The 21,335-nt window shown below is 35.8% G+C and overlaps 1 protein-coding gene across 2 annotated transcripts; it reads right to left on the bottom strand.

The window, feature by feature from the left end:
- Positions 1-1,212: 1,212 nt before the first annotated feature.
- On the bottom strand, positions 1,213-19,483 carry MMADHC (metabolism of cobalamin associated D). 2 transcript variants are annotated; one of them, XM_032755737.2, is made up of 8 exons: positions 19,374-19,483; positions 18,802-18,862; positions 13,615-13,759; positions 10,953-11,170; positions 7,972-8,077; positions 7,248-7,378; positions 2,663-2,749; positions 1,213-1,746 (listed from the first exon to the last, which is right to left on the bottom strand). In XM_032755737.2, the coding sequence occupies exons 2-8, from the start codon at positions 18,808-18,810 to the stop codon at positions 1,552-1,554; spliced, it is 891 nt and encodes a 296-aa protein (XP_032611628.1). In that variant the 5' UTR covers positions 18,811-18,862; positions 19,374-19,483; the 3' UTR covers positions 1,213-1,551. The 2 variants fall into 2 exon arrangements, with proteins under 2 accessions (XP_032611628.1, XP_058298123.1); XM_058442140.1 differs by lacking the exons at positions 18,802-18,862; positions 19,374-19,483 and adding an exon at positions 18,555-18,745.
- Between the last annotated feature and the right edge of the window lie 1,852 nt (positions 19,484-21,335).

Below are 21,335 nucleotides of genomic sequence, written 5' to 3'. Positions count from 1 at the left end.
AAGAAATGTCTCCAGACATTGCTAGATTTCCCTTGAGGGGCAAAGCTGCCCCAATTCAGAAGCAATGAGAAGACAAAAACTAGTCAAACAAGTTTGATACCATATACAATAATAGGAATTTCACAATGTTGAGTAAAAGCACCCAGACACTGAAGTGAACGCATTATACAGTTTCATATATACAGTATATACATATATATGTTCATATATGTATGTATACATGTGTGTGTATATATATAAAACGTGTGTACGTATACATGTGTATGAGTGTCTATATATAAAGCATCAAAACAGGCAAAACCAACCTATACTAAGGAAATCTGGACAGTGGTTACTCATGGAAAGGGCAAGGGCTGGGGGCAAGTAAGTACCTAGAAGGGAGCAGGATGAGTGAGGTATTCTGTGTTTTGATCTGGGTGCTGGTTACATAGATAAAAATTTATTGAGCACATATGACATGTGCATATATACATATATATGTATATATACACACTTCAATAAATGTTCTTCTAAATGCTGTGGCAGTCACTACACTTCATCATTTCAAAATGAATGAAAACTTTCTAGCTCTAGATCATAAGCAACACCTCTTATCAAATGACATGTTAACTAAGCTAGGGGTTTTAAAACAAGGTGTGATTAAAAAGTTATCTCCATGTAGTCCTTTTCAAAACAGGCATTTCATGAAAAGAAGAAAAAAACAGAAAAAATCTATTTCATTTTGTGGAAGTTACTTTTACTCCTTAGATCTGCCTATTTCTATTTGCAAAAGCTTCAAAAATGAAAGATGAAGTTTATGATGCTGTAAAAACAAGCTCTGTCTCAAATGAGGCACCTCTGTAAAGTACTGCAGTTTCCACCTATTGCTAAAATTGAAAAAACAAATTTGGCAGTTTAGGCACAGTTTTATTTATCTGTCTCAACTCAGGAGTTAAGACAGAATTACCTTTTTAGTAGGGATAAGGACAAGACTCATATGCGTTTAAAGATGTATTATCCTTCTTCTTTTCCTGAACATAAATTATTTCAAGGTAATACTTGGACTGGTACCACAACACTTAATAGACAATAAAGATAAAAGAAAATTTGAAAAAGTCTACAATGAATCCAAAATTCTCAACAGCATTATTAAAAAGAACTTTAAAAAGATTAATATAGAAACTTTTAAGAATCAATGATGGTATTTAAAAAATATTGTAATGAAAACACACATTATTGTAACCAAATGTGTGATTTATTTCAGGACGAAAATAATTAAAACTGAGGCCTTTTTCCAATAAAGGGGAGAAATAACAATAGCAGATCATACCCTGGTTACAAGCTAATTACCACATCCTTTACAATGTGGATGTGCTCAGTGTGTATCCAATGATATGAATAATGAACATTTGTGATTTTAAAATCCCAAATCACTTGCCAATGTTGTAAATTCATAAATGCTGAAATAAATACTTGGAAATAAGTATGTTTTAAAAACTTTAGTCTGACAGTATTTATAGATCAACCCAAATATTACATACAAATAGTACAGCAAATAAATGGATATTTCTGCTAATTTCCACTTAATTTCTTCATAATATGGCTGTCTGGTGTTGCATTAGTGAAGATACTCCCTACAACTACATGGGTACCCCAGAGACTATGACGAATCACTTTACAGCATCCAAGGTCATCAACAGAGAATCCTAAATGTCGGTAGCGTTCATCAGTTTCAAAAAGAGTGTTGTTTGTATATGGTCCAAAATACTGAGGAAACAAAAATGAAATATTTTCATTAGTAAGAAAGACATTTTAGTAATAATTTTCAGGTAAACATGAACACCTATCTACTTTAATACTCCAAATATTTAAAAAACTAAATAAGTAAAAAGTCACATGCAACACTTAAACTGCCTTAACACCCCTTTCCCCAAATTCCTATGCATTCCGGAAATGTGAAATGATCTAGCTAATTACATGTTACCTAGAATCAAATGCATAATACTGCATCCTTTAAAGATGGAATAAACCCTAGACAATTATCTACAGTTCACCATCATTTTCAAGACAAGGAAACTAAAGCCCAAGCAAAAGTTTTTCATTTCTCGATTATATTTTATTTGACTTTGAGAAGAAATGGTATCTATTCCTATCTTAAGATTCAAAAAATGATTTAATTACTACTTGTTACTGAAAGATACATCCAGAATTTAAAATGTGACTAGTGGTAGTTCAGTTATTTCTTCAAAGTATAACCTTATAAATGTTAATTTCCAAAAATTTACTGGTCTAAGTATTTATTTTTACCACCTGTATTTTACTCAATTAATTCTAAGAATAATTATTTCTTCCTTACAGAAACTAGACTGTACCAATTTATAATTTTTAACTTATAAAAAGTAAACACACTAATTCAATGCAAATCAAATATATAATATCTACTAGTGAGAGCAGAAAGTAAAAACATTTTTAATTAAAAAAATTAAAGTGATGGAGAAACTTAACTGTGAGTGATGGAGGTCTCTCAAAAGTTGTGAATTCAACTGACTCACAGTAGTACTTCTTTGGGTAAAACTGTGAGATTTTTAAAAAGTCTTAATCTATTACCAAAGTTATAAACAAATTTTATAATAAAAATCATCTCTACTTCACATAATCTGATTTTCAAATGATAATTACTCACTGCCAAACCAGATGATGGGTCAATAAAGTCAGCCCAATAACCCTCAGCTCGAAGGGCATAGCAAATTTCCTTAGCACCACTGATGAACTGCAATGGAAGTCACAAATAATACACTTAAGATAGCATTACTAGAAATTGTTTTATTTTTAAATAAAATTTTAAGTGACTACCTTGTTTCAGAAAAGACCTCAAGATTAATAAAAAATAAAAACCAATGGCAAATTAGACTGTAAAGGCGTAAGATTATTTTTACCATTCCAGAAGATAATGGTTAATACAACACTTTATTTTAAAAAGACTAAATTCTATACTTTTTCTTCTGAATTCTTTCTTACTTTATGAACTTCCATTCAGTTCTGTACTACTAACTTCTGAATCTGTCATAAACTATCAACTATGGTTGCTATTTTGTATTACTATGGTGATAACAGAAATAGGTAAAATACTAAATAGCTATTTTAATAGAAATAGGTGAGGTCAGGAGATTGAGACCATCCTGGCTAACACAGTGAAACCCCGTCTCTACTAAAAATACAAAAAAATTAGGCAGGCATGGTGGCAGGTGCCTGTAGCCCCAGCTACTTCGGAGGCTGAGGCAGGAGAATGGCGTGAACCTGGGAGGCAGAGCTTGCAGTGAGCCAAGATCCCGCCACTGCACTCCAGTCTGGACAACAAAGCAAGAGTCCATCTCAAAAAAAAAAAAAAAAAAAAGAAATAGGTAAAGGAAAATAAAATGCTCTTAGTGAAAAGATCTGAAACATTCATTTGTTTAAATGAAAGGTGTTTAAAAACATTTACTTGTTTGTGTCCTTCAGTATACATCTATCTACTCACATAGTCATGAAATAATTCTGAAAAGACACATAAAAATAATATAACCTGGTAAATGGTGTACCGAGTTAAACAAGGTACTTGCTTTTCATTATATATTCTTCTCTATCTTTTATATAGTATACAATTACTACTACCATGTGCATGTATAAAAATTTTGGTCTTACCATCCTAACTTATAAGATATTTTATTAGCTTTATCAGAAGTCTAAGTAGTGAAAAGACAGTAACAAATATTAAGACCAGATTACACTGTTGAAATAAAGAAGAGATCACGAATGTTTAAAAACAAGGGCACACAGCTGCTCAGGAGGCTGAAGCAGAACTGCTTGAACCCGGGAGGCAGAGGTTGCAGTGAGCCGAGATCAGACAGAGAGACTCCGTCTCAAAAAAAAAAAAAAAAAAAAAAAAATCAAGGGCACAGTTCCACTTCTGGCCATAACAGAGTTAACAGGTACTGAACTCACCATCCTGTTGTAAAACTATAAAACTGATCAAAATAGACAAGGTAACTATTTTTAGACCCTGAACAACAGGTGAGACAAGACTATAACCTTTGAGAGAAGGGAAACAAATGAAGTAATCCCCATATTTGCTACAGCTTTCTGTCTGTGGACATTTGCCTGTCACAGGGCAAAGAACTAGAGCCCCAGCAAAGTGATGGTGTCACTGAAGCTGAGGAGGTAGAAAGCAAGAGTTCCAGACAGCTGAGGCACCTGGGATTTGTAGGGCAAGGTACTGGAAAAGAAGGATACATAAAATGGGCTCCTGAGTTAGTCTGCAGAACTATTCACCAGGGTTTCTTAGCTAAGGGATGAGCTGTGCACTCATGAGGCAAGATTCCAAGAGGCCTAGAAATCCATGTGTCATGCAGTGCTCGGACACATGGATTTCTGACCCACCCAGAATGAAAAGACCTTACTGACCAACTCTGGTATTTCAGCTGAGATCTCCAAAAGTCCAAGCCTTACAAATCAAGACTATATTGTAATTTAGAGGTTAGTAAGCTACAGCCCAAGGGCCAAATCTGATCTGGTGTCTGTTTGGATAAACAGTTTTACTGGACACAGCCATGGCAATTCATTTACATATTGTCTACAGATGCTTTAACAACACAAGGGTAGAGCTGGGTAGCTGAGACCCTAGGGCCTATAAAAGCTAAAATATTTACTATTTGGCCCTTGTTAAACAGATTTTATGGGAGCTCCTTGTTTTGGACTAGCCTCCTGCACTAGGTCGCAAGAGATGAGACCAAACCAGAATGGAGTCACTCATGCTAGGTACCGCCTAATTGAACTGAATTCTGAAACAGACTAGTTTTCAAACAAACAAACAAACAACAAAAAACTCACGAGATTCACAGCAACCAATCATAATGGGCCTAGTTTACCCGAGCCAGCATAAGAAAGCCACCTGTGTTTTAACCCTATAAGGAAAGTAACTTTGTTTCCTATTTCTGCTTTATCTAGCCCTTTGCCATCTATAAGGCCAACCACCTCTGCTTAGCTGTTTGTAACATTCAATCTATTTTACAGAATGAGGCGTTGCTTAATTCTAGAATTTCAAATAAAAACCAATTAGATCTTTAAATTTGTTATAATTTGTCTTTTAACACCCTTTATAGAAAAAGTTAGTTGATCTAAGTTTTCTCTTAATACTTGCTTGTAAACTAACAATAACCATTAAGATAATACTGTATTCTTTAGATTATCTTCCATATTTAATATTTATTGCTGTATTTTATTAATCCTCATAATTCTTAAAAATAGGAAAACTGAATATGGCTTAGAAAATAGTCATTAGAATGTATTTCAATTTAATGAACAGATGTGTCATACATAAACACTACAAGGAGAGCAAAACAATGCAATGCAATCAAATGTTTACAAAGGTTAACTGAAAGAATCTCAAATTAACACAAAAAAAACCAGCTGAAGTATTTTTCTTAGGATTTCTGTTCACCAACACTGACATCTGCTGAAAAAAATTACAATAGATTTAAACCACAAATACCAAATATTTACTTGGAGAGCTAGGTGTGAGTCCAAAATAATAACGAAGAAATCTTTAATCAAAAAAACTCTTTTTTCACAGAAAATAAAGTAGCTTCAGTCATTACAAAATTAAAACTCTCAAGATGAAGCATGTTGCCATTCAAAGCCCTGAAACTGGTTATAGGAAACTTAGAACTATACTGGAGTCAGTATCAAATTAGGTTCAGAATCTTAAACTGACCAAAAACTAGAACCGCTAATGCAACATACGTGACAATATACTAGCACTTCAATGATAGTGATGAGTATATATTTACTAAGCATTATTTTAATATGTAAATAGAAAACATCCTATACCTCTCTATAACTCCCTTGTTAATTAGTATAAAATATGCTTGTGATTGTTAAAAACCACACAAATTCTAACAGCAGCTATATGACATTTAAATGTGAAATTATAATGTTGTTGAATATGTAAATTACAATATACTTTTACAAATAAAGACCATACATCTAATCCCAAAGAAAATATAAAATACTTCCTAACATCCTGCACAGAAACCACTAAAGGGATTTTTTAACTCAAGTTAGTGACTTGGGCCCCTTAGCTAACCTGAGTTGGAAAGAACTGCTAACACCCAGGGTAAGCTAGCATAACAGCATATATACTAGAACAATCTTTTTGATGGGCAAATTGGAAGTGTCTTATCAAAATTTAAAATGTAGATACACAATGATTCAGCAATTCTCTATTTAGTAATCTATAGATATTAGCATGCATAAAAGTATTTGTAAAAAGACTGTCACTGCTTGCTGCCTATAATAGCAAAAGTTGGATTTTAAACTTATAAATGACTAAGAAACTTCTTTTATAAGAGATGGGAGGTATCACTTTGTTGCTCAGGCTGAAGGGCAGTAGCACCATCAAGGCTCACTAGAGCCTCGACCTCTCAGGCTCCAGTGATCCGCCACCTCAGCCTCCAGAGTAGCTGGGACTACAGGTGTGTACCACTACACTGGATAATTTTTTTTGTAGACACAGGGTCTTGCTACATTGCCCAGGTTGGTCTCAAGCTCCTGGACTCAAGCAATCCTCTGGCCTCAGCCTCCCAAAGTGTTAGAAATATAGGCGTGAGCCACTGCACCCAGTTAAAATTCTTAAATAAATTAAAAAGTTTATGGTTTACCCATGTGATATAATACTATGCAGATTTTATAAAAAATGAAATATATCTATGTGTAAGTATGGAAAAATGTCAAAGCATACTTTAGGTTAAAAGCAAACCACAGAAAAAAATGTGGGTATACGTTATTATACTATTATTGTATTGCATACTGTTACTGTTTACTCTTGGAGACAGCTGGCATAATTTTCACTCTTTATTTTGACATGTTCTAAGCCCAGGAGAAAGGCGATAGAGATGGAGGGGAAGATGGGGAGATAAAGGGGGAGATGGAGAAGGAGGGGGAGCGGGAGGCTGAGGGAAGAAGGATAAAGAGTTAATTTTACCTTTTTGTCATTTTCCAAAATAGACTTTTTAAAAATAAATTGAGGAAAGCAATAAACAGAATCTAAATTTTTAAGGATACTAAAAAAGCTGCACTTTTATTCTCAAAAAAGATGTAAGTCCTTTAGTATTACAATACTTTGGCAGAAAATGAATAAAGGGTGGAAATGACAGTCACCATTTTAAGACATTGGTTCACTGTTACTTAAATAATGACCATAAAATTAAATTATTAGCAATTGAAGGAATTACCTTTTCTAAGAGCACTTCTCTTTCAATTTCTACTTCTTCACTCCAGACAGTCATATCATTTTTAGTTTTCTGTGTTACAGTCAGAATCATTAGTTTGCTATTAGCTACTTCTGGAAACAGTGATTCAAAATCTACAAATAAAAATAAACATTCCAGGTATAAAAGAATTTGATTTTTAAAGAACAAATTTTTAAAGAAGGATAAAAGTACTTCTTTAGAAAAATGCTGATTAAGTAAAATTACTGTGGTGTTAGATTATTTTTATAAATGTATGTTATTTTTGAAAAGGGTAACATTAACTTAGTTTTGTTTACTTCCGCTTTTGTTGGATGAACTGAAATATTACTACCAACAATCCTGAAGGGTAAGTAGGATGACACATTATTTGGGGTTAATAAAATTTTCAAAAATGCTTACTGTTAAGATTCTTCAGTATTATATTAACTCATAAAATTATAACTCTAATAATCACCCAGGAGTAAAAATTACTTTAGCCTTTTAGGAAAAAAGTTACTAAAAATTTTACTCTTCCTATCTAATAGCAGCATGAGGTCAGATGTCACAGGACATTTGAAAGCCTTTATCTTGCCCATGTAATCACTTCCAGCCAGATACAGTAAAATATAATATTAAGGTATAGAGCATTCCAATTTCTATAGAGTACAATATTCAACATATTAAAAAAATTAGTTAAGAGTGTTTCAAAGTATAAAGCATGACACACCTTTTCGCAGCAATTCTGGACATGTTTGTATCGCACACTCTACTCTGGCACTTTCAAAGTAAGTTTCTGCACTGTTAATTTCTTGTTCAACAGGTGCATCATTACCCTAAGGGGAACAAGGATGTAAGTCAACAAAATCTGGAGTTCAAATAAAATGGTATCTTGCCTGTTATAAACTTGTCTTCCTTAGAAAGCTTTTTGTTTGTTTTTACGATAATTATAATCTAACTGGGAGGTGAGGTAATAACGTTTTCTCATTTACTCAAACTTTTCTCTACAATGAATATAAGATTTGGAAGTTCAAAAAGTGTGAATACAGCAGAGCATGAATATATAAATATACTGATATTCTAAAACTTGCTATGAACAGAAATTGGCTAAGTAACTAAAATGTCATAATGTGTCTCATGTTACCTCTTCTATTTTATGGTAATATTTATCTTTTCTTCTATAATCTGTAAAAGGGGGATAATGATACTAACTTACAAGATACATAACTAAATAATACAGCCTTTCCTACAGGAAGAGCTTAGAGGCTTTTATTCAACTGAAATTTACTGAGAGCCTACTATACATCAGGCACTATGACAGGAGCAGGCGCTGCAATGGCAAAAAATTCAGTCCTCACTCTCAGCTATTTCAGGCCTAATAAGAAAAAATAAGCACAAGCAAATAAATGTAATTAAATATGACAAGTGCTATACAGTTATGAATAAAGTCTTCTAGGGGCATAGATGAGGAAGAAACTTACTTTGCTGGGAGGAATCAGGAAATGATTGAAATGGTGATATTTGAGCTACACGTTAGTTAATGTGTAATGTCTGACAGGTAAAAAATAGGTGGTATAGAGATTAGGAATTCAGGAGGAAAAACAGTCCAGCAAAAGATAATAAAGTGCAAAGACATAGAATGGTGTATTCAAGAAAAATGGCAAGTGGCTGGAGTGTAGAGGGAATCGGAAGTAGTGGCAGATAAGGTGGGAAGGATAAGGGATCAAAATTGTGAAATGCCATTTAGTCAGCATTAAGAAATTTGGACTTTAGTCTACAGGAAATGAGAAACAGTAATATCAAATACAAAAATTAGCCAGGAATGGTGGCATATGCCTGTAATCCCTGCTTGTTGGGAGGCTGAGGTACAACAATTGCTTGAACCCGGGAGGCAGATGTTGCAGTGAGCAAAGATCGTGCCATTGCACTCCAGCCTGGGCAACAGAGCAAAACTCTGTTGCAAAAAAAAAAAAATATTGTGGGCTAGAGATTATTACTATCCTCATTTGACATATAAAGAAACAGGAGTGGACAGGCGCAGTGGCTCATGCCTGTAATCCCAGAACTTTGGGAGGCCGAGGTGGCCAGATCACGAGGTCAGGTGATCGAGATCATCCTGGCCAACATGGTGAAACCCCACCTCTACTAAAAATACAAAAATTAGCCGGGTGTGGTGGTACGTGCCTATAATCTCAGCTACTCGGGAGGCTGAGGCACGAGAATCACTGGAACTAGGGAGTCGGAGGTTGCAGTGAGCCAAGATTGCACCACTGCACTCCAGCCTGGTGGCAGAGCGAGACTTCATCTCAAAACAAACAAACAAAACAACAACAACAACAACAACAAAGAAACAGGAGCTTAGAAAGGTTAAGTAATTTCCTCGAGGTCACAAAATTAAGTTAGTTGCAGAGTCAATCTTTGAACCCAGATTTATTCTATCTTCACTGTGTGTCATGCTACAATGACTCTAAAAATCCAGGTAAGACAAAGAGGCCTTGAACTCTGGGAAAGAATTGAAAGGACACTAATATTTTAGGAGCAACTTGACAGAAAAAAGCGATGTGATTTTTATATTATTTATAGTGATATGATGGAGAGAGAAGGTTGGTGCTGTAAGTTTTATCTTAGGAGAGAGGGGAGGATGGTTATTCCACTAATAGTATTGGTTATACGGGAGTTAGGACAGGTTTTTAAGGAAAAAAAAGATTACTTCAGTATTAGACACACAAAATCTGGGGACTTGTGAGACATCCAAACAAAGATGGTTCAGTAGGCATATAGAAATATAGAACTGGAAATGTCAGCAATAGAAATACTGAATTAGAAATTATAAAAACATAGACTGTGGAGGAGGCCAAGGGATTAAGTGACCAAGGGGTGATTCAAACGAGAAGGTGTAGGACAGAAACTTAGAGGAAATGTAATTTAATTGGCAGACAGGAAGAACAAGGAGCCAAGAAGGCTGAGAAGGAATTATCTGCGATAAAAAGACAGGACAGGTCAACTGTGTCTCAGTGTCAGGTCATCTAATATAACTCAAATGTAAGGAATTGCTGCTGCTTATAATATGGCTTTGATAAAAAAAAAAACTCAGCCTAAAACTATGCAAAAATATGAAAAATGATAAACATCAGGGGTTTGATAGAAACCCTGAATTGTATGTAGCTTTCCACTTAATCATAAATGCAAGTTTAAAATGTTTAAAAATGTAAAAGAAAAAAAATCCCAAACCTTAAGAAATTGTTTAAGAAAAAATAAACTTATGAAACTGGTTCCTTTTTTTTACTATATCTGAACAATTTCAGAGATCTCAAATTTTTCTTAAGCTTTTAAATGGCTAGAGGAATACAGAACCAGTTGGAATTAGATCCATATACAAATTTAATTGCCATTTATTAAAAGTGAAAAACAGGGAACCTAAATTTCCGGTATACAGACATAACTGCATTATGTATATCTAGAGTAGGTACTTAAAAACATATTTTTGAATAAATATTTTAAAAATATTATAATCTACAGTAAAAAAATTACATAGCAAACACTTTGTAGAGGACAATGCCAAGTTTTCCAAAGCTATATATGCTGTTTTTGTATATACATGTATTGGAATTGATTTTTTACTTTTTCAACAAAAGTAATATGCTTATAATAATCAAAAGTCATATAGCATTAACAATCAGGAAAGCACAATAAATGTTACCAACAATTTACCTGAAATTCATTCACATATTGTGCCATCACAAACTCATGTCTTTCACTTGATAAAGGTTCTGCCAGAACATCAGGCAAAGTTTTATGAACCAGGCTTTTCTTCTGTGAAGCAGTCCCATTGAGGTGACAATCAAAACCTATGTTCCCAGGAAGCTGGAACCTCTGATCTTGAGGTCCAAAGGGTCCCATAGTTTCATCAGGCCACACTGTTCGAGAGCCTGAAGAGAAACAACAAAAGGAACAGTTTCTCCTTAATAGTCAAGTATACTGGTAGACTGAAAGAATACTCTTCTTAAAATTATGCATATTTTTATCTAAAAGATCTTTAAAATCTGCTTTCCCATGTGAGTATAAATAGTTTCCTATTGTTTCCAAAACACTAATTAAAGCAACTGATTGAGAGAACACAGGCAAGTCTGTTATTAAGGGAAAGACTGCATAAAATACTCTAATCCATACTAAGAAATGCTTGAATGTCATTAAAAAGAAGACAAAAAACCTTTACGTACTGACACTGAATGAAATCCAGGAGACAATGCATTAAAAGAAAAAGCTAAGTCAAAGAACAGCATGTATAACAACATTTATTTACATCCTCATATTCATGTATTGTTTTGTTTTTGAGACGGGTCTCTTGTAGTACAGTGGTATGATCGCAGATCACTGAAGCCTTGACCTCTGAGGTCCACCTCAGCCTCCCAAGTAGCTGGGACTGCAGGTGCACACCACTATGCCCAGCTAATTTTTGGTAGACACAAGGTCTCCTCCTCCCTCAGCCTCCCAAAGTGCTGGGATTACAGTCATGAGCCACTGCGCCAGGCCCATGTTTTTAAGTAAAGAGAAGATCTAAAATGAAAGACGCTAAACTTAGTAATGGTCGTCTGGGGAGGCGCATTCTGCTGCTGTTACCTGGTGGCACAAAACATGAATGGGAAAAAAAACATACATCATGTGACCTAATGCTCTGTTTACCAGCCACATGAGTTAATATGGATTGCAAATACAGAACAGACCACATTACTTTATTCACTTAAAACTTTAAAAAAAATCCTAACTGATAAAAAATTCAAAGATTCAGAAAAGAATAAAGTAGAAAATTAATAATTACTCAGAGTAGAGATCTGGGCTTAGAGAAACAGAGGGACAACTGCTATGCATATTACTTAGCAATAAAAATAGATATTTAAAAATATCCTGTCAGAGAACTAAGTAACTGAAAATGGCCATGTCAGTATGGCTGCCTCATTCCTGTATCATGAGCCACCATATCCCTCTTCCACACTTAGGACATACATCGCCCATCAATCATGGAACCATTTCCTGCTGAACGCAGACAACGTCTCAAGATTCTCAACATAAACACTCTAGTCCAATGCCTCTCAAACTCTAAAGATGTACTTAAGACACATCTGGGATCTAGTTTAAATGCAGATTCTGATTTAATAGGTCTGGAGTGGGGCTCAAGATTTTGCATTTCTAACAAGCTCCTAAATGATACTGATGCAGATCATGTTGAATAACAAGGCTCTATCTAGACAGCCACTAATGACTACTCAAGTCACTTCCCAAGAGAAAACCTGTTAGCTATTTTTGAACAAGATGGTTTTTAAAGGTCTAACAATCTCTAGTTCTCTTTACAGAAAACACGCGTCCCATATTAACAGTAGATTTGGGCAGTGGATTTGAGCGTATGTTTACTGGTCATTTTAGGTTTTTTCTGTGAAAGGCCTATTCATGTCCTTTTGTTTTCTGATTTTCTGTTGGGTTGTCTTTTCCTATTGATCTATTATAAATTCTTTATATATTCCAGATACTAACCTCTTATATAATTTGAATGGCAAAATCTTTCATCTATTATAAATATATGGTTAGTCTTCAGGTGATGTAAATAGAGAGTTACAAAACTTGGGCAGGATGGAAGGCTCTGAATGCTCAAGTAAACTTAAATTACAGTGTAAGTAATGTGTGCCATAAAAAAAGGATTCCTAATTTAGGACACATTAGGTTAAGTTTCTAAGAGTCTTTAATATTTTCGTGTGCATTATAAGCCTCCAAGACAGGAATATGGCATGTAGCATTTCTCAAACTTACCTACCACAGAGACTATCCCCCCTACCCCCACTTTTTCTTTTTACCTTGAACAATGCTTCATGGCTTGAAGGTAGTCTGGGAACTACTGCTGAAAGCAATGAAAGGTAACAGGTTTTTCAAGAAAGGGACATGGTTAAAATATTTTAGAATGATTAGCACGGTAGTGGTGTACCAAACAGATTAGAAGAAACAGAATTTGTAGAAAGCAGTAAGTTCAATAAACACTAACACATAAAAAGCACGAGGTACACTTATGAAATTTAGCAAAGAGTGGGAAAAAATAATAATATGGTTTAACAGGACCAAAAGGAGATTTGTTTCAGGGAAGACTCTATGTTTCAAGACAGAAAGAAAAGTTTAAGAAGTAAGTTTTAGAAACCAGTACTTATTCTTTCTTCCTTTTTTATACTGTAGCTTTCTGACATAAATATATTTAGGCAGAGCTGTAATTCATTTTCAACTGAATAAACACAACTTTAGAAAAATCCATTAAGCCTTAAGAAGAAATATTAGAGGAAATTAAAAATGTTTTGAAACAATTATAAGTAAAGCAATAACAACTTTCACTTACATATATCTGGAGGTGCAGCAGCCACATGAGACTCATCCGAACCTGACGATCCTGCAGTCGAAAAGGCTTTGGGATTGACAACCCTTTTAACTAAAGAGCAAAATCCTGGGAGATAGGAAACCAGTCTGGCTCTGTTACAAAGCACCTAAAAATGACACAAAATTAAAATGATTTGTTCTGAATATAAATGTTATACTTACATAGATAACCTCTGGCAAATCTTCACACTGCAAGGTTCTTTTAAAACCAACATTTATTCTACTTTTACTGAACACCTACTATATGAAAGCATTATGTATACTTGTAATTTTAAAAATAAAAATAAATATTAAAAAAACAAGTAATAAGTTAGTTTGGGTAAAAGTCTATGTACTTTTCAATAAAGGCTAGAATTCAAGAGTGCCACACATGAAAGAACAGACATCTAAAAGTTGTCTTACTTAGACACAACACTAAAAAGGTAGCACAACTAACAAGATTCTTCTATCCTCAATAAAGAACTGTCAAGACATCTCTTTGGACCAAAATCTGTTACTTTCGAACTTTTCTCTCTTTTACTGCTATAAATTGCGCTTAAATTCTCTCCCATACTGTCCTTTCATTGTGGTTTCATGGCAATGTCTGCTTTTCTCCATTTCAGCACATATCTTTGTGGTACATTTTTTTTTTTTTTTTTTGAGACGGAGTCTCGCTCTGTCGCCCAGGCTGGAGTGCAGTGGCGCAATCTCGGCTCACTGCAAGCTCCCCCTCCCGGGTTCACGCCATTCTCCTGCCTCAGCCTCTCCGAGTAGCTGGGACTACAGGCGCCCGCCACCACGCCCGGCTAATTTTTTTGTATTTTTAGTAGAGACGGGGTTTCACCGTGGTCTTGATCTCCTGACCTCGTGATCCACCCGCCTCGGCCTCCCAAAGTGCTGGGATTATAAGCGTGAGCCACCGTGCCCGGCCTGTGGTACATTTTTTCCTGCTTGTATGTTCACTTACTAGACTGTGAGGTCATGTATTACATGGATGAATGTGTAAGTATCTTTCATTCATAAATTTTTTAACAAAGTACTTGGGTCAGAACAATTTAATGCAGGGATTGGCAAACGACTTCCCAATACAGCCCACTGTTTTGGTAAATAAAGTTTTATTGTAACATAGCCATACTAATTTATGTACTGTCTATGGTCACTTCCCCACCATAATGGCAGAGTTAAGTAGTTACAAGAGAGATTCTATGGCCCACAAAGCCTAAAATATGCACTATCCGGATATTTGTATTAAAAACACACATACACACATACATTGGCAACTCTCAGTTTAGTGAAAAAGATAAAAGAACAAATATCAAATCATCTGTGAAATGCTATGAAAATATCTGAATAATTGTTAAGAAATCCTTGGGAGAAAAGGTAGTAAGTTTCATGGAGGATATATTAAGTTTTGAAGACAGTAAAAATTTTCTTGGGAAAAGGTGCATTTCAGTGAGTGACTTTCAGGAACAAAGGAACAGAGAAATATTTCAGTGAGGGTAGGTATAAGAATGCAACAAAAAAGGTTTGAAATTGAACTTATGGGCAACTATAAAAGACTGTATATTTGACACAGATGGTAAAGGGCTTGTTACATCAAGATAGTAAGTCAGAATTTTAATTTGTAGGCAGGAAAGAGTCAGAGTAAACTGACAAAAAAAAAAGGCTGTTTTGAGAAATGTACCACTAAGGGCAGTATAAAAAATGGACTGGAGGAGGAGTAGAGAGGTGGTGTGAAAATTAGTTACCAGGATATTGGAAAAATCCAGCCATCTGACACTTGAGAATTATTCTATTTCCCTTTCACAAAGTACAGTATTCTAAAATCCAACCTATTTTTTTCTTCCACCTTTGTCACTATAAGAGTGCATCGTAACTGGCCTTTTTGCCTTTCTGACATAATTTCCTACAAATTTACCCTCCCTTCCCCTACTCTACTTTTCAATTACATAAAAATATCTCCCCAACATTTCCCATTTCTCTTCATTCTTTATACTGCCATAAGAATTCTTCTGCTAAAAGATACTGTTTCCTTATCATTCTAGAAAATTCTAACAAATTCTTACTTTTTCTTTAAGACCTGGATAAATATAACCTCCTTTGTGATACGTGTCTCCAAAGCATTCTGTCTACCTGAAAATTTAAGCAGCTTCTCTTGGGGTCTGTACCCAACTTGCCCAAAGAAACAGGTAATTATTTGGTTTTTTACTTACTAAACAAACTCAGACTTTTGGGTGTTTATATAATACAAATTTACCTTTACAACTAAGGATATTTAAGAGAATGCCTCAGGATCTAAAGGAATCTAATATTTCAAATTCCAAAAATATTTTAGCAAGGGCTCAAAATAAGCAGCAGCAAAATAAAAGATTATCTGAAGTGGCCAATATTTGAGAGCATGTAATAGTAATAATCAATCTATGTTGGACACTATGGGTCCAAGTTCTATAGTAAGTGCTTTACATATACATTGTTTTACTTCATTTCCATAACAATTCTATATACTATCATTAGAACTAGTTTCAGCATGATTAAACTACAATCTGCAATTATTCACATCGTTTCACAAGCAAAAAACAGAAGGAAAAGGTCATCCAAATTATTTCAAAAATTGCCTATTATTATTTATTATTTTAGCCTGTCTACCAAGCCCATTAGATTATATTTTGACATTCTTTTCTTGGTGATAGAAATTTAACAAAAGTTGTATAATAAAATATGAGTTTTGTTCCTAGCCTAAGAAAATCCAATTACCAAATTTCATTTTAATAGTAAAATAAACCAGCATCTAAACTGCCCACTGAAAGGAACAGTTGATGAGAGTACTAATCTGTTTCAAACCTTACCTGTTAACCTTTAATATTCTCAAATCTTGGCTGGGTGCAGTGGCTCATGCCTGTAATCCCAGCACTTAGGGAGGCGAAGGCGGGTGAATTACCTGAGGTCTAGCCTGGCCAACATGGTGAAACCCTGTCTCTACTAAAAATACAAAAAAAAGCCAATTAGCCGGGAGTGGTGGCGAGCGCCTATAATCCCAGCTACTCGGGAGGCTGAGGCAGGAGAATTACTTGAACCCAGGAGCCAGGCTTGCAGTGAGCGGAGATTCCGCCATTGCACCCCAGCCTGGGAAACAAGAGTGAAACTCCGTCTCAAAAAAAAAAAAAAAATCAAATCTGTAATTGTGGAAGTGGAATATTTTGACAACTTGACAGATTTTACGACTGGTTCAGCTGGTGAACATAATTAAAAATAATAGCCAAAAAGCAAGTCAAAATTACAGCAGAGAGTTCATTCTAGTTTCAGGATAAGCACATATTTTATATATGATTAAATTCAAACTTCTAGACTTGGGAAGATGACATGCTATTATGTTTTAACTGTAAAATCCTTATTTGTATATAAAGAGAAAGTGCCTTTTGTGCACTGCCTTAGGACTAAGTTCTGCTTTTGATTATGGAAGGAGAAAATATGGTCTGTACAAAAACTAAAAACTGGTAGTTTATGTAGTGCATCCACATCTATCCAGACATTTTTGTGCAGCCCACAGTGTTGCAAGATATTTGAATTAAATACAAACATTGAGAAATCGAAATATTTACACAAAAGGTCCAGAAATTTGGCTCTTCTTGAAAACTCAGAAGATCTGGCAGTATTGGATTCACATAACCAAATGGCATTAGTTAGCAACAAATCCCTGTAGCTAAGGGAAGGCTGCTCCCCTTTTAACGGAAAGGCTTTGTCATAGTCCCCACAAAGGCTTCTTAATTTACCTGTCTAGACTCTGAAACATGAACATTTTTGCCCCTTGTTATGAAACACCTATCTGCATATTTCATTAGTAACATCCATCCAGAATTTACAATCCATATAAATTAACACAAAAATTGTTAACGTACATTTGGATACTGAAACTTAAATTTATTTTAATATGAACTTCTTTCTAACAAAAGACTTATAAAAGGATCTTCCCTACTGAACTATTATAATTTATTCATTTAAACCAAAATAAAACCAGGTCAAATAATAGCATTCTATTCTACTTCAATTAATTTCTCTCCTTTGAAAGTACCACATACTTCTTTTACAGCATTCTCTTTCTGTGCAGGTTATGGGTAGGCAAAAATTCACCATAGAACTTGGCCAAGACTAGCAATCTATTCTTATGACTTGTCTCTATAGTCACACTTTAGACTTAAATATCATGTTCAATTACAGAAATAGCATCCTGGCTAACTGCTGCCATATAAATCGTCCTAGCATACAGGTCTAAGTGAATAATCACAATTTAAAGAATAAAGTCTAAATTACTGAGTTCGGCATTCAAGGCTCTCATTTACTTGGTACCAACCTCACAATTCAACCTTATCTCCCACTTATCTCTTTCATACATCTTACATTCAGGTTGGCAGGCAGCAATGACTTTTTAGTTTTTCAAAGGGGTAGGCGGGGTGGGGAGTTCTTTGAATATACCTTCCTGTCCTTCCCGCTCATATTTTAGACTATACAAATCCCACCTACCTTTCAAACCTCAAGTTAAATGTTTCCCTCATGAAGTGATCCCAAACCCCTCTCCACAAAGCCTTGAATCTGCATTGCACCTTCGTGTAGGTTCTAAAACAATTATTACTTTATACTTTAATTGTAGCTGTTTTTATATATATGTCTTATGACCGCTACATATGAATTCTATATATAGGATGTGTCTAATCACTGGAAAGTTACAGTCAATAAATATCTCTGGTGTATGAGAGTAACTCCTGTTCTTATTTTGTAGGATTTGGAAGGTCACTTCCAATACGTAAACTGTTTTTAAAAAAAAAAGAAAGAAAAAAAAAAACCCTTCAGTTTAGCTAACCCAAAAGCTAAAAAAACGGCCTAAACATAGATTCCAATATTTACTGAAACGCTGTATTTAAAAAATACCGAAAGGGTGCTTGAATTTCCACATCTGTACAAGTGAAATTGTATAAATAACTGTATTTGCAGTGAAAAGAATGCTACCATCTTCAATGCATAACATAATTTCAGACCACTTGCTTCCCTTGACGTTTTTGATACATTATGTCTAACACTATGCCACCCAATGACATCATAATTAAACCCGTTCTTTCATTTCCTAACATTCCCAAACTAGTTTACTATGCTGATTCTTAGGAGATAATTTACTCACATTGGCCATCTCCACTGGAGAGGTTAGTTCGCAAAATAGCTTTCCTTTGGTAAAGTTATTCCTGGGAAACAACACAACAAAACAGACGAGTGACCGATTAAACTCTAACAACAGACAACTGAGGTAACGTCCACTCTTCGAAGGTGTGTCCTCCACCAAGTGAGGACCAAAGTCCAAGCTCTCCCCGTACCCTAAGGAGGCCAGAACTCGCCCCATGCCGGGCACAGATCCCCCAGCCCAGAGCCGGCGGTGCAGCTCCAAGCCCTTCCGGTTTACAGCCGCGGAAAAACAACTCGGACCAGATCCGGGCGGGGAATGAGGGCTGGGCGGCCAAAATTCAGTCCCAGGGATCGAAGCGGCTGCTTTAACAGAGGTTGGGGCTGCGTAACAATAGCTCCAGGCAAAGCTTCGGGCTGATCTGAAGGATGAGGAAGCAAAAGAGACTAAAGACAGAGGGACAGGATGGCTGGGGACAACGACAGGGACCCAGTGAAAATACGGGCAATACCGAGGGCTGTAACCCTAACACGGGCAAATTTGGAGGGGCTAACATGGGCGGAAACCATCCGTACCAGTCACCACCACTCTGTCCAGCTGTCCCAGAACCTGACTCTTCCTGCCATCAAAATGGCGGCGGCGACGGCAGCGGTGGTAGCACCTACTCTGGCGCTGAGCAGGCAAAAGAAGTTGCTTCCGAGCGCGTCGAACCGATGATGCGCACGCGCAAAGTAGGCCTACGTGGAGCCGACCTGCCATTGGGTAAACGCAAGGGAGGAGAAAAGGTGGTGCAGGGGTGATTTGGGTGGATGGAGAGGAGGGTTTCCGACCTGCGTTAGGCGGGTCAAGTAATCTTCAGTAACTCCTCGATGCGTTTGATAGTCCTCCCAACTTAAGCCTTCCTTACTGCCTCCAGGAGATACAGTCTTCTGTTCTTTTTGTCATAGTTGTTTATTTTTCATCGCTGTTTTTGAGCATAGGGCACTTACCTCTTTCTGTGTCCCCAGCCCTACCACAGTGCCAGGTTCTCAATATGCTCAATAAATAAATATTAGGCGATTGATTTGTAAATCGTATATCATTTTCATGTATCTAATACTTTTTTAAAAATTGATTAAAGCCCATAAGCCCTATTTTATTCCAGATGTCCTTAGTTTTCGACCTGGTATTCTTTTCCATTCCAGGATCCTGTCCGGAGTACGTCACCATGTCTCCCAGGCTCCTCTGGACCGTGACCGTTTCTCAAACTTTCCTTGTTTTTGATAACCTTAATAGTTTTGAAGCGACTTATCGGTCATTTGGTCAAATGTCCTTCAATTGGGTTTTGCTTGTATTTTTCTCATGCATTAACTGAGGTTATGGGTTTTTTTGAGTTAAGAGGTAAGGTAAAGTGATCTTCTCATCACGTCATATCAAGGGTATATACTATCAACATGACTTATTACTGTTGATGCTAACCTTTATCACCATTATTACAGTGTCATACAGAAAAGTTTTATAGTTCTACAAAGATCCCTTTTGTTTCATCTAGTAAGTCCTTCCACCTCCCTATGTAGGGTTTGTCAGGTTTCTCCACTGTGAGATTACTCTTTTTCTTTTCCTCTCCATACTATACTCTTTGGAAGGACGTCACTCTGTGCAGCCCAAACTGTAGGAATGGGAAATTGTTATACTCCACCTTTATGAGGACAGAATATCTTCATGAACTATTTGGAATTCTTCTGCATGGGATATTTGTCTGTACTGCATTTATTTATGTATTCAATCATTTTGTCAGTATGGACTCATGGGTATTTGTTTTACGTTTTGGGTTATAATCCAATACTACTTTACTTTGTTGTTCATATTGGTTCCAGCTTTGGCTATGAGATTTCCTTTAGTTGGCATTTGTGTCTTTTTGACAGACCCTCCTCGTTTTATATTTATTGATTTCTTCTTGAGCATTTTCTTAATTTCTATAAGATGCTCCAGGCTCATCTTGTATATTCGCTGCCCCAATCCTACAGTCAACTGCTTCCCCAAAGAGCCAAGGGTCCTTTTAATGGAAAATGATATTAGGAATCAAGATTTGGACATGTGGGATGTTGTTGCTTCTAGACCCTCTCAGCTGACAGAGCAAGGAGATATTTGTGCATATGCTAACCTGACTAAATACGCATATCTGTAAGTATTTATATATGTATCCACCTGTATCTTTGACAGCTACACAGGAGTTCTAGGTTCAAATACTAGAGCTGTTATCTTCAGTTCAATTTCAGCACCACATGGATCATTGCAGCTTGCTCGTCTGTAACCTTCCCCTCCAGTGTGAGACACTTGGCTCTCATCATCTGCCATCCATTTACCTAACTGTTCAATTCCAGGTTACATGTATAATGGATTCAGAACCGTCAACCCATATTCAGAGTACATGTATAGTTGTTTCTGAACTGTTATCAGGTATACCTGTGAGAAACAGATTTACCGATTAGAGTACAATGCTTATGTATAGTTCTTTTGCTTTTAATCTTATAGACTCCACTTATTTTCAAAGTTAC

The sequence above is a fragment of the Hylobates moloch genome, unplaced genomic scaffold (assembly GCF_009828535.3).
Source record: "Hylobates moloch isolate HMO894 unplaced genomic scaffold, HMol_V3 SCAFFOLD_1, whole genome shotgun sequence".
Lineage (NCBI taxonomy): Eukaryota > Metazoa > Chordata > Mammalia > Primates > Hylobatidae > Hylobates > Hylobates moloch.
Note: the sequence above shows the minus strand (reverse complement) of the source record. Positions and strands in the feature narration are given on the sequence as shown.

Bases quoted from the DNA above. Each gene is read 5' to 3' on its own strand.
- MMADHC (XM_058442140.1), bottom strand. From the start codon at position 18,635: ATGGTAGCATTCTTTTCACTGCAAATACAGTTATTTATACAATTTCAC. The intron at 11,171-13,614 runs GTAAGTGAAAGT...GTTTCTCTTCAG, and splicing joins TGCTGCACCTCCAGATATAT to GCTCTCGAACAGTGTGGCCT. The intron at 7,379-7,971 runs GTGTGTCATGCT...TTTTATTTGTAG, and splicing joins TCCAGAATTGCTGCGAAAAG to ATTTTGAATCACTGTTTCCA.